The sequence below is a fragment of the Scophthalmus maximus genome, chromosome 1 (assembly GCF_022379125.1).
Source record: "Scophthalmus maximus strain ysfricsl-2021 chromosome 1, ASM2237912v1, whole genome shotgun sequence".
Taxonomy (NCBI): domain Eukaryota; kingdom Metazoa; phylum Chordata; class Actinopteri; order Pleuronectiformes; family Scophthalmidae; genus Scophthalmus; species Scophthalmus maximus.
This window is the reverse complement of record NC_061515.1, coordinates 9,647,160-9,661,135: the sequence shown is the minus strand read 5'-3', so window position 1 is coordinate 9,661,135 and position 13,976 is coordinate 9,647,160. Positions and strand designations below refer to the sequence as shown.

Below are 13,976 nucleotides of genomic sequence, written 5' to 3'. Positions count from 1 at the left end.
ATCCAACTGCTTGGCAGCACTCAATTAGTGGCAGATGCTGCTGTGACTTTCTTGTAAAATAATGTAAATAATGAAGAGAGGGGACACTAAAAGATGTAAGGAGGCCCAGATGTTGATTTATATACTGTCAACACAAAGCATCAAAGAGTTAAATATATATATGTAATTTGCAGTTCTATAATGTATCAACATATGCATTATGCAGCTCAGGTATCATCAAAAAGACACACTGGTTTGAGCAAAATGACAACATTACACTGCACATACAGTTTAAGTGTCTACAAGAGATTTGGGGGGGGGGTTACTGTGCGTGCTGCTTGTGGTTCCGCCTTAGTGTGGGGAGCCACATATTACAACACAGAGAGCAAGTTTATATAACCTGTCAGAGTTTGATGAGGGAAACTACTGCTGCAGATTCCTCCTCAACAGACCACAGGGCTTACAGAAGGGTACGTTACCTTATTAAAAAGAAATATGACAAGAAAATAATCCGATTTTGGCTGTAGAGTCCTGCACCTCACCTTTGATTAGAATAATAAAGCATTTTATCTAAAGTCATTGAATTATTTCAGAGAATATGTTGCCTTTCTGGGTCGATTGCTATCTTAAAAATATTTGTTTATACATGTACACATATATGTGTTGGGACCTAAATATGTTTAAACGGTGATATTAGGGGGCATTGTCTTCCTTATGGGAACAAAAAGGGAGTCCTCACTCAACTTTGGGTTAGGGTACAGATTAGAATATTTCTCCAGGACAATGAAAGTTAAAGTCCTCTGAAGTCATAGAGACAGATCTCTTTGTGTGTTTTTGTTTCATGATGTATTATTATCATCATTATTATTATCAACATCTTGTTATTGACATCGTCATGGGTAATATAGAAAAAAGCGTGGAAAAACTGTCATAATGTTTCAGTATATTTTCGTTGCAGGTCTTAAGACGACGATGGAGACCACCACGGTCCTTAACCATCAAAACAGTACAAAAGATGAACCTGGAGATATTTCTTTTGACAATCTTGCTGGGGCTAGAAAGACTCTCCACATCTTGTCTCTCATTGTTTACTGCCTGGTCTTTGTTCTCGGTGTGTTCGGGAATGGAGTGGTTATCTGGGTGACCGGGTTCAAGATGAAGAAAACAATTAACACAGTCTGGTTCCTCAACCTTGCTGTGGCCGACTTTCTCTTCACGGCATTCCTACCCCTGGGTGTGACGTACACGGCCATGGATTTCCACTGGCCTTTCGGCAACTTCATGTGCAAACTCAACGCCATTGTAAGCTCGATTAACATGTTTGCCAGTGTCTACATCCTGGTAGTGATCAGTGTGGACAGATATGTGTCAGTGGTTTGGCCCGTCTGGGCCCAGAACCACCGAAGTGTACGTAAGGCATCCTGTGTGAGTCTGGGTGTTTGGGTACTGGCTCTGATTCTCAGCACTCCATACTTCATCTTCAGGGACACTACACCATCATTTTTTGATCAAAATAAAATCAACTGCTTTAACAACTTTGCTCTTTCTGATGACTATGAAACACCATCTGTGAATCAGCTGCGTCAGTTTCGTCATCAGACCATGACCATCACCCGCTTCCTCCTGGGATTTGTTGTCCCCTTCACTGTCATTGTCTCCTGTTATGCTGTGATCATCCATCGTCTCAGGAGGAACCGCACCCTGGCCAGCCAGTCAAGTCGCCCCTTTAAGATCATCGCTGCCGTAATCACCACTTTCTTCCTGTGCTGGGCTCCCTTTCACATCATGGCTCTGATTGAGATGGTCTTTTTCTCGGGTACTTTTCAAAGTACAACATTAGGCCATGTCATTATTATCGGTGTCCCCATAGCCACCAGCCTGGCCTTTCTCAACAGCTGCCTGAACCCACTGCTCTATGTGTTCATGGGCCAAGATTTCAAGGAAAAAGTCTGCAAATCCATCCTGAATGCGTTGGAGTCTGCCTTCCAGGAAGAGGAGACGTGCTCTCAAACTGACACAAAGTCAGCAGATAGTCAGTGCAGAGACAAGTTAGCTGTTGATACTGAGGTATAAGGCTGTATAAAACATTTTCAAAAAACAATATTGAAACTGTAATTTTGATTGTATTGTCTTTCTAAAAGGACCCCCAACATGAACCACAAACATTATCCCAGACTGATTCATTTCATCTTGATCCAGTTTGATTAATGTGAGTTTCAGTCTTTGGCGTTTGGCAAACGTATCTGTTCTAACTACACCCACAGTATTTAAAAGTGCATAGAATGGGCTGATGGTAATATTGTACAACAATTTGTGACGTCTTTTCTGGGCTAAATCTTTGTTGAACAAGTTAGTCATGGAATGATTTTAAATCAGCAATCATTTTCTTCAGTTGGTACCATATCAGGGTCTATTAAATGTTAACCTAGTACTAATTTCAAACCTTTCAAAAATAATTGAATTTTTGTTACATGAAAACCATGTCCTTGCCTATATGTGACAGCAAAGAAAATACACTAATGAGTTGTTTTTTATAGGTTATCCTTTTACAACATATTAATAATTAAAATCCCACCCCATCACCTAAATAGCATAGGCTGTATACCAACATACGGAAGATGTTTTGCCGAAATATCAAAATCTACGGTGAGAAATAGTGTTGCGGGATCGCTGCACAAACTGGAATATAGAACGTTTATTTCCCAACTTCCTCCTCACACTGACCCAACACTCTGATGCAATTATGTGTGGACATGATCAAATTAAATGACAGTGTGTCATCTGACGTTTGACTGCTGCATGTCAGCTGCATATGTAACCAAGAGATTATATTGGTTAGTGGCAGCTGCATTGTAAGCTTGCATTGTAAAGCTTACTTTGATTGTTTTGATAATTGTTAGTTGCTTTTTGAGGGAATATGTCTATGACATATCAGTTACCAAAATGATATATTAATCTGTTATATTTTATATGATAAATTGTCTGCAAATTGAATAAATGAATTGAAAATAAATGGAATAACACTTATTCTGACATCATATGAACCTCTCTGTAACAAATCTGTTAGTGTTAACAATGTAATCGTTCATTGTCTTTTCGTTAACCCTATTGTGGAGAACTCTGCTAAGAGTCCATAAATGATGATGATGCTGTTTAAGACTGTAAAGTAATTCCATGATTAAAATATTTTGTGGACTATTATGGCGACTTGAACACTTTTTGCACTCCTAATGTGTTCAATAGGTATAGTTAAGACATCAGTGTAAACTGACTCTTTATGCATGCTTTGATAAACATGTTATTGAGCATAAGCACAGACTCACGTGGTTCTAATAAGGAAAAAAAGTTTCAGACTATTAGATTATTGTGATTAGCAACTGTCTTGTAAATTTAGCTCAGTTTGATCATTTTGTCATTGTTTGGTCATATTTCCTTTTTCCACATTTTTTATCTATTTTTTTATTTAGCACAAATACTCAAAACAAGACATAGATAGACATTTGATAAATATTTCCTGTTTTTTATTGATAGTACAGGTTGCTCTAGTCTAATCAATAAACATGGAAGAATGGAACAATGAGCTTACACTTTTATGTTTGTGATGTGGCAGCTGTATGGTTTCCCTTCAGGTGTCCATTATTCTTTCACTTTCAGATGGAAGCTTCACAGAGAAATGGAATGGCACCCTGATTTTACTTGTAAGACTCTGGATATAAATGTAAATGATATAAAATATAAATGTTGAAACATGTGACATCAACGAGTTCATAAAAGATCTGTTTGTTTGTCAGATGTATGCAAACATGTATTCGATTTTTGTTGATACTGAATGTCTCTCTCTCACACATAGCACCAACGCTGACACAGATTAACTTGAGTGCATATTCAATATACAAGTACATAGGTCTTACTGTAATAGAAGGAGGCTCCACCTAGTGGTTGAAAGTGTTAATACAAATGAACACAAATATAAATAGCATTAGAAATGGTTCATCCATAAGGTATAAGGTGTGCCTGAATGTGTGTGTGTGTGTGTGTGTGTGTGTGTGTGTGTGTGTGTGTGTGTGTTGGATTGGAAAGGGGTTGGATTGGAAAAGACACCAGACTTGACCAAGACTGTCCATGACACACAGAAACTAATTCTGAAAAGTTATAAAGAAAATTAAATTGGATATAAAAACCTATTTTAGCTTATTTGTAAATCACCCTGAAATTGTTCATGTGAAGCACTGAGCTTCTGGATTAATCTACGTTGCCACCTGCCATGTGTCGAGGTCATAAGAAACAGTTCAACTGAGTTTTGGTGACTACATATCTATCACATACTTTGATAAACATATTATAGCATATTTGCTCCCCTTCAGCATCCATTTACAATATATTATCATAAAGTAACCGATGTACAGTCTTATTTCTAATTGTTTCATTCATCAATGTGTTGATGTTCGATACAATTTTAAAATAGATACATATTTGTGGAAAAATTCACAAAAAAAATTGCTATAGAATTATAAGTGACTTGAAACCAAATATATAGGACTACTATAGCCTTATAAAGTTAACATGTGGCGCATATTTTCGTCTTCTCAATGTTTTTGAATCAATGTCAAAGTTATGTTGTTCACAGAGACCAGTATCTATGTTTTTTTTATTGATTTTTGTTTCGGGGTTTTTTTGGTGTGTTTTTTCTTTTTCTTTTACCGTTTTGGGGAAAAAATCTCGTCAACGTATGCAGCGTGCGTCATGATGTCATAGTCGTGACCATGTCGAGATGTTCCGGTCGCGGCAGCCACGGCCTGGCCCCGCAGCAGCGAGCACTCGGCGGCCACAGGGCGGATACTATCGGGACGCTGACTCCGGGCTTCAGTGTGTGCTGACATGTCAAACTATTCTTGGTAAGTCGTGTCTGAGTTGACTGTTGGAGCTAACTGGCTAAAACCGAACTGTCTGGATGTGTAGAAGTCACCGTCCTCCCTTGGCTATGTAGCGTTAGCTAGCAGCAGCTAACGCTAGCTATCGCCTGACCCACGGTGTTAGCCCACAGCTTCACGGCAGCTGCGGTGAGACTGTACGTTGGCTGCGCTTACTTAACGCTTGGAAAGCTTTGTGTTCTGCAAGGGGTTGACGCGGGGGCGTGTTCTTCCGCTTTTAACTCGGCTGTAAAGTAGGCGAACCTTTACTAGCCAGCCTAGATAGCCTGTAATAGATGCATGTTAGTGAAGCGTTGAGTCGCCCTCTAGCGGCATGCATCTGTCAGTTGTTGTTTTTTTAATCGATGTTCACAGAAACTGAAATTCAGAATATAGACGGATGTTCTTCTGTGTTTTAGGTTCATGAACGATCTTGAATTTTTGATTTTGGTTATAGCACCATCCCCAAAGCAGATGTGTTCTTGTGAAAAACCGCCACCATGAGCTAGTTTTCGTTGACTACTAACGTTTTTGTATTATAATTTCAGTGCTTTAGTTTGTTAGTGAGCTTGATTATTCTTAAGTAACATTTACAGCATATACATTTACAACAGTAAGCCATCATTGAAATAAATGAATGCATACATTTTATGTTTGTCAGCACAAAAGCTCTACATTAAGGAAATACAACTAGCAACTATTTGGGAAACATGGGCTGCAGTGTTACCACTTTTTTTTACAGACCAAGACAGACAAGTACAAGTACTTACATTTCTGATACAGAGTACCAATATGAGTACTTAATGATACCATTCAAGCTCTAACAATGCAATGGGATTTTTTCAATAATCAAATATCTGTAGCATCTGTGATCCCTATGCTGCCAATTGATTTCGTCCTCCATATTTTGCATATATTTACTTCTGTAATGTAATCTTTGCACGATTTCAGGCTGTGTTGAACATGGTTACATTTACGTCATGTTTAAATTTTTAGTCATGAAAAGGGGGAAGAAGATATGTGAACAGCGCAACAGTGGGTCATTTGATACACCTGTGCACTACAGGCCCAGTTGTATAATGAAATACTTAACATCTGCATACAGTCTGTTTTGTAGTGTCTTTGGTAGATTTCTTTCAGATTTGAATGGTTGTTAGGAGCATTTGGTTCGGGCAGTATGTGTTGGTGGAAATTACTTTGCAGTAGTCAACTGTGTAATCGGCTCCATTTTTTTTCTGGTGGACAGTGATTGAAATTAGACACTGTAGCAGTGCACCTTTTGTGACATGATGCCATGACACTTGTCAGGAGGCAATGAAGGCTTGTCGCCTCTGTCTGGAAAGTTAACCCGTCTCCATTTAAGCAGTGCTTTGACATAACATTGAACATTCACCTGCCGTTGATTGTGAAGAGTATAACTTAAAATGAATATCCTTTGAGTCACTAGCCTCCATGCTGCTTTCTACTGTTTATTGATCCTGTGTTCCCACACTTTTGTGATGTTGAATGTGACGCAGCAGGGAAAAAAATACAGGCAAACTTATGTACTGTTTGTACCTAACCTGTACATATCCTTGTCAACATGTCTATTTAAGGCAAATCATGACTGAAATAGGTATTCAATGCCATGGCATGCTAGGGCGAAATGAGGGGCATCCGAGGATTATCAGTATTTTTCAAACTAAGTAAAGCTGGGCTCAGACTACGGGAATTTTGGGCCAATTTAATCCTGACTCAGGTCTATGAGAATCGTAGGAGAAATCTGGTCTCGAACTTTTGAACACTGGGCCCAGATTATCTGGTAGTGTGAGCGGATTACAGAGCCATTCTTAAACCTCCTGAACTGCCCGTAGAATCATCACATAATTCAAGTGAGCGGCCAATTTGGTGCCGATAGACAGTGATCCCCGTGACTGATGATGGTCAGAGTGATTGTTGAAGCCACCACACATGCCATCTCTCGCATAAAGCTGGCACTTGGTGTCAAGGCGTAAAACCTGTTGGCACAACTGGCCCCAGTGTCGCCCCGATAATGATCAAACATGTTTGATATTTAGGATTTAAAATCTGGCTGATAAAGCCCCTTTCACACTGGCCAAAAAAACTGTTTAAACCCGCTAACACCCGGCGTTTTCTGCAGTGTGAAAACATTTAATCTGTATTCAGCCCCGGGTAAAATGACTCTGCAATAGACCTGGGTAATAATCGGCTTCACCTCCGATCGGCATTGGTGTGAACGTCACACCCGGGTGAACCCGCTAATTTGTGCGATGAAGGAGGCAACAAAGGCTCCTTGACTCCTCAGTCGGTAACTGCGGTTACCTCTTGAGCTTGCAGACTCCGAACTGTAATAAAGAGATCTCTCGCATGTAGCTAGCTTGCTTAGCATAGCTTTGGCTCGTTGGTTGCTAACAACTAACACAATCCAGATCACCGATGAGGTTTATAACGGGGCACTTTATTTCAACCCTTCGGCGGACACACACGGCCTCAACAGGCGGTCTCTCATTACACAGTGGCCATAAACTGTCAGTAACATGGATGGTATGCGGAGACCATTCTCCTTGTGGCTGCAGCTACATACACAACAACAGTGCGTAGAGCCAACCTTCTTCTCTCATATACACACACACACACACACACACACACACACACACTTCAAAACCCATATGGCCACCTGCTTAAAGGGCCAGGCTTGGCTCGTAACACTGCAGTAACACAGTTTGTAAACTTTGAAAGAGTGACAGTGACAAGTACAAGATATAAGGTAGCGTTGACCACCGGCTCACTGGCTACCATGCTTTCTGTTGTTTACTACACTGTTCTTCTTCTTTGTTTTACGGCGCGCACCGCTCTCTACCGCCATCTATGGCCGCCAACTGTCACTATACGATCATCAGACCCTGGTCTGCTCGCAGTGTGAAAGGGGCCAATTGCTGATTAAACGCGAGTCGACCCGCGTTTAAAAAACCTGGGTCTACGCTGTAATTTTGGTGTGAAAGAGGTATAAGTCAGTATTTTCAGAGTGGAACCAATGAGAGAGACAAGTCAAGCAGCTGTGTTGCCATGGTAATGTTGCTAGCTACACTGTCAGCTGCTCAGTATTATAGACCTTTTGAAATGGCTTCAGCGAAACAAGCTACTGTACAAGTGCAGTGGACAGCTGAGTTGGAGGAAAGGCTTGTCAATATGAGGCAAGAACATGAGTGCCTGTACAACTTCCAAGAACTATCACAACCGTACAGGCAGGCCGTGTTGACCGCGTCTGAAATATAAATATATACAACCCTAATTTTTCAGTAAAACTATATTGTGCAATATTGTAGTATCCATTCTCTTCTGAGTGGTGGGATATTCAACATAACATGTTTCCATTTGTGCTGTTTAGATGCTGCTCATAAATATTCCTCAGACCCGGCAGCCTTTTTCCAGTCTTCAACTGTTTGGTTTTGGTAAGCCTATGCCAACTGCAGCCTCAGTTTTCTGATCTGGACTGACAGGAGTGGAACCTGACTGGTCTTATGTTGTTGCTGTAGTCTATCTGTGTTAAGGTTTGACATGTTGGGCATTCTGCTGTTCTGCTCATCACGGTTGTAATGAGGGTAATGGGAAAATTAGTCACTTTAGCCTACCATCACCTTGAACCAGTCTGGCCCTTGATCGTTCTCATAAACAAAGCATTTCCATCTGCAGTACTGTTGCTTACTGATGTTTCTGCTTTTGGAGGTGCAAATGCAAAGAGCAGTCTTGTGATTTTAAAAATCAATATTGGATCATTTTGTTTTTTAAATCCAGCTCTACTGCTCAGCACCAAATAGCAGACAGTCACATTCGGCAACTAGAAGGTAGTCGGTCTCAACAGTGTTGCGTGGTATTTAGGGTACACACCATTTACAAAACTTGTAAAGCAATGCAGAAGATATTGTTACAACTAAAAGCTGAATCGTCCATTTGGAAATATTTTAGATTTAGACCCGATGCCAAAAAGGAACCTGATTACATAAATGTAATCAAACTGTTGTTCTCACTCGAAGGTCAGAAATTTCAATTTCCGATGTATAATGGAACGCGTCAATCCCAGCGCACACCGACGAGTGTAAATGACGCGACCCCCGCAGTTGACTAATCACTCCCAGACCCCCCCTCCCTTTACACACATTGGAAAATTACATTATCTTTATCATTTTATCACCCAGCCCTAGATCAAAGACATTGAAAAAATTAGTCTATAGGTAAAACATGAGTCATGTTAAAGTTTTGCGATATGACCAAAATCTCAGTATCCATTAGAAATCACTTCTTCTCTAGATAAGGATACATTTCCTACATTTTCCGCCCCTAAATTGGGGCCATGTCAGTTGTAAGTTGTAACAGCCGCTGTTTACATTCTTAAATATTTTCTAAATCAAGTCTATGCCAAATGTTTTGCCACAGGCAAAGGCCTCTTGCAACCCCTGTACGTTTGTGACTATCAGCTGTAGACTCTTTTGCATAGGTCATAAAGGAGGTTTGTTGTATTTTTAGTCTGTTGAGAACACCAGTCCGCAGCATAATTTGCAATCTACAGTTTTCCAGTCTGTGTCCGAATTGTCATACCAAAACAACATTTCCTGCTCAGATAGAGAACAACAAGAAATGATAGGATCAGAACCCAAATCACATTTGAGCACATCCATGACTGATATGTACCAGTAATGTGGAGTCTACAGTACGCAAGACTCTCCCCTCTGGGATCTCTTCTTGAATTGTGCATATCACGTCAAATGATTAAGATATTTTCTTCATTTTTTGGTGTTTTGTCTATGTGCTTTATTAAGTTGGTGTGCATTGAGTCCTCAGGGTCTTGCCTTTGTATGGGCACTTGAATATGATAGTATTCATAACAGAACTTTGTCCAACCGCTACATCTGGTAGACTGTTTGTCTAAAACTCCTTTTCAAGTTATCTGCCCTGGTAAAGATTCTTTGAAATCAATGTAAGTTACACTGCATAGTCATTTGGCATATATAATTTGAAATGTAAAACTAAGGCTTCAGTGGTGTGATAATTCTTTTTTTTGTGTATTTCCCCCCAGGTGCTGATACAATATGTACAAACTCAGAAGAGAGGTCAAGATACAGCTCATAAGGACAACTTTGTTGAATCTGTTGAGCATGGACATAATCATTGTCACATGGAAACCAATTTTGTGGGTGTGTGGATTGAGTTTTACATGGACTTGCTGATTGAAGAATGATGGCATCAACACATGGACAAATTAAAATCATGGAAAAGCTAAAATCGTTGAATAGTGTTGCTACAACACAGTTGGGTGGCGATTCAAATACCTTTATCTGTACTGAGTGTGGTGATGGATTCAGTCAGTACTCTAATGTGCTGGCCCACATGGCCGTTCATGGACCTTTAGAGACGTTTTCCTTCGATGGCTCTTCCAACGGATTTGAAGTCCCCCGAGAATACGTGCTACAAGAAAATGGTACCCTGACAGTTGTGAATGGGTTGGCACAGTCACATTCTCTGATGAAACCTGTATCTCCAGGAGTCCTGCCATCGCATTTGCCATCCCCTATCAAACCAATGTCTCCAACTTTAAAGCCACAACCTTCCCCCTACAGAGATGTGTTTAGACCAAGGCCTGCAGACTTGACCCTGGACAAGTCTCGTCAGGGCCATTACCGTTGTGAAATATGTAGCAGATCATTTAACAGTCTGCAGAGTTTACATCGTCACCAGCAGTATCGAAACACAGAGCGAGGTTACAAGTGTACTTTGTGTTGTAAAATCTTTGAAGGTAGACAGGACCTTAAGAAACATCTCCAGGACCACGCCAAGGAAAGCTTTCACTGCTGTGGTCATTGTGGTAAGCGGTTCCTTAAAGTGGATGCACTGAATGCTCATGAAAAAGAAAGCCACTTCTCTTCTAGTACCATGGCTTTGGGTAAATCAGAGAATAAGCATGAAAAAAAGTCAGAGAAAGCATATCCTTGTAAGAAGTGCAAGCTGATTTTTTTCTGGATGTCAGATTTTCAAACACATTCACTGTACCATTGCAAAGGAAAAGAGCCTGATGCTACTTTTATATCCGAAATTGAAATTGAACTGAACTCTAAAAACCTAGAAGATGCACCACTTGAAAACTGTCACAGCAATGGTACATCTATTGATGTTGAGAATGGGGATTCTAAAATCTTTGGGGATACTATTGGTAAGATTGATACAGAATATTCTTTCACACCATACAGATGTGGTTTATGTGGCGATCGTTTCCAAAAGTTAACAGCTCTAAAGGAGCATCATCTAACACATCAGACTCAGGAGGAAATTGATCAGTTGAATCAAGAATCACAAAAAACTTCAAATACAAAAATGCCACCCAAAGGCAGACGTAGAAGAGGGAGTAATCCAAATGGCAAGCTGCATCCTTGCAAGCATTGTCATCGTGTCTTTAACCATTCTAGTAGTTTATCTCGGCACATGAGATACCATAAGGGTACTATGCACACATGTACATTTTGCGGTAGACATTTTCCACAACGCTGTGATTTGAGAAGGCATGTAGCCATGTACCACAAAGCTGAATTGGAAAAGAAACCAGCTTTGAAACTGTTGTATACAGATCCACAAAATGAGCCTACCCCCAAACCTGTTAATGGCGAGAAAAAAACAAGTTCTCCAGATGAGAAAACTAAGAGCCCCTCTGACGATGAACAAACAACATCACCAGAGCAGCCCCCACCGGGGAAACAATCGGGAAAAGCTGGGCGAGTTAACTACAAGTGTCAGGAATGTGGAAAGAAATTTGGGCTATTGTGTGTGTACCAACGGCACTTGCGTTATCACAAAAAGGAACCAAGTAAGTGCCCCCAATGTTCAGCTCAATTCACGGATTCTTCATCTCTGGAGCTTCACCTTCAAAATCACCCAAGCACTGGAGAAGTAGGTGATGTTGGACAAACTTCTCACTGCTATGGCTCCAACGGGGATCCTGTCCTTAAAAAGAATAATGCAGAAGACATAGAGGATGATTATATGGACATAACTCAAAATAATAAAGGAAATTCTTCAGAGGTTCTTTACGAATGTACAGAATGCACTGAAACGTTCTCATGCCTGGAGTCATTTCTTCAGCACCAGACTTCTCATGGCTCAGAAAATAACGGGTAACTATCATGTCAGACGCATTCATTTTTATTTTTTTTCCGCCATTCAAAATCTCAGGAGTTGTTTTAACTCTTTTGAATAATATTTGGGGAAAAGAAATTGATGTAAAGTTTGTAATGGTTATTTTAGATGACTTCTTTTATACAATTTTTCTCTGGCATGAGGTGAAAAATTCTGTTCATTGGTGAATTTGAAACCATCGAAACTGCTAAGTAAGGCTTTGGGGCTGAGCAAGCCAAATAACGAAGTGATCTCAAAATGAAAAAAAACACGAACAACTATAAAATGTCTGACCTGGATAAAAAGCAAGTTTGAACATAGCATTCATCCACAGGCTATGGTTGTGGTTAATTTGAAAGTCTCACCAATTGTTCAATAGCTAGGATAACTGTTGCTTTTATTGTATTTTTTTAGTACCTACCATGCCATGTCACTGTTTGAGATTTTCTTTAATATATCGTATTTGTTTGTATCTTTTTTAAGGATTGCATTGTCACTGAATTGTGCCATTAAAGTTGTACAGAAGAATGACTAAGCTGTCAGTTTTGCTATTTAACAGTAGGAAACTCCAATTAACTACATTTTATTTAGCTCTGCCTATATGTAGTTTAGGTATCTTATTTTACATTTTAATGGAATTGGTGTATAGCAAGTAAAAGGCAACAGCACAGTGGAGTCAGTGGGTTAAAGGATCCATTTGTTAGTTAAGTTACGCATATGTTAATAAATATCTGTTACTGCCAACAATCTAGAGTAGCAAACGAAAGTTCCACATGTAATGTTTCTTTTATCACCAATAACTTTCTCCAGAAGTGAGCAAGACAAACATTAACTTATTATTTTTCTTTGATTTGTCACTTCTTCTGTATCAGAAATGAAGGTAAATATATTCTCTACTTGGTTTCAAGGATGGTAAACACAGTTCTTGAGATTGTTATGACAATCAATTTTGACAATTTGCAGTGCAGTACATAAACAAATCTTGTGATTGATTCAATATTATTCTTACTCAAAATTTGTCTTTGGTGACTCCTAGTGGCATTAAAGAAAGACCCTTCTATGGCAGGGTTGGCACTGAATAGCCACGGCTCCCTGGGTATTTCATCACGGATAGAACGAGAGACCAATACGTTTTTTATGGCTTGCCAAAGTTTTATTCTTCGTGGGTAAATTTGGACCCGTTGGGTGGTACCATTGGAAAACTACCTCTTGGCAGCAGCATACCAGATTTCATGGCAATGGCAGTTTGGCCAAGGATAGGGTTTTTCAGGTTGACAAACTGTTGCTATTGGGAAAAAAAGAGATCTAGTCACCCTCAGCATCCAGTGCTGTCGAAAGTATGTATATTTTTTAAACCTTTTTTCTCTCCCTTACAGTAAGACACTTATGCTTGCTTTTACATTTTTTTAACCTAACTTTACATACTGGTTCTCTAACGTGTTGTGCAAAAATTGTGACATTCTATATCTAGGGTATTCCTGTTTGGTGGCAATAAGACATTGAAGCTGAATCTAAGAGAATGACATTGTATACCTCTAAGCCTACAGTATGGGTTTGGTGTACTCCAAATATGGAAGACCTGCAAGTCTAAAAGAAAATTCCAGATCCCCTGCCAACTCAATTTGCCATCTTTACTTCTGTCTGAAAGAAATCTTAAAGCATGTCTGGCATCTTTCTGGTGCCGTCCTGCACAAACAGTCTTGTCACTATATTGTAGGTGAAGTGAAATACCTTTTAACATCTCAACAACTATGTCTTGTGAGCAATGCCTTTTCTTTCCAGTCAGATTGCAATTCCTCATCCCATGGCACTACCCTCTAGTCCCTAAAGCTACACATGGATCTCCCCTAGAATTTCCCCTGGTACCTTGTTTGCTCTTTTTCGCATAACCATGTTACAGCCTAAGGAACATAAAAAAACAACAAC

General features: G+C 39.8%; 2 protein-coding genes across 3 annotated transcripts; both read left to right on the top strand.

The window, feature by feature from the left end:
• Window positions 1-348: 348 nt before the first annotated feature.
• On the top strand, window positions 349-3,180 carry LOC118300563 (chemerin-like receptor 1). Its single transcript, XM_035625066.2, has 2 exons — window positions 349-449; window positions 938-3,180. Exon 2 carries the CDS (start codon window positions 952-954, stop codon window positions 2,050-2,052), a length of 1,101 nt encoding a protein of 366 aa, XP_035480959.1. The 5' UTR covers window positions 349-449; window positions 938-951; the 3' UTR covers window positions 2,053-3,180.
• A 1,553-nt stretch (window positions 3,181-4,733) lies between these two features.
• Window positions 4,734-12,581, top strand: si:dkeyp-84f3.5 (uncharacterized protein LOC334144 homolog). Of its 2 annotated transcripts, XM_035624797.2 has the most exons (3): window positions 4,751-4,874; window positions 8,278-8,341; window positions 9,964-12,581. In XM_035624797.2, the coding sequence occupies exon 3, from the start codon at window positions 10,122-10,124 to the stop codon at window positions 12,051-12,053; it is 1,932 nt and encodes a 643-aa protein (XP_035480690.1). In that variant the 5' UTR covers window positions 4,751-4,874; window positions 8,278-8,341; window positions 9,964-10,121; the 3' UTR covers window positions 12,054-12,581. The 2 variants fall into 2 exon arrangements, with proteins under 2 accessions (XP_035480683.1, XP_035480690.1); XM_035624790.2 differs by lacking the exon at window positions 8,278-8,341 and having other exon boundaries at window positions 4,734-4,874.
• The last annotated feature ends 1,395 nt before the right edge of the window (window positions 12,582-13,976 follow it).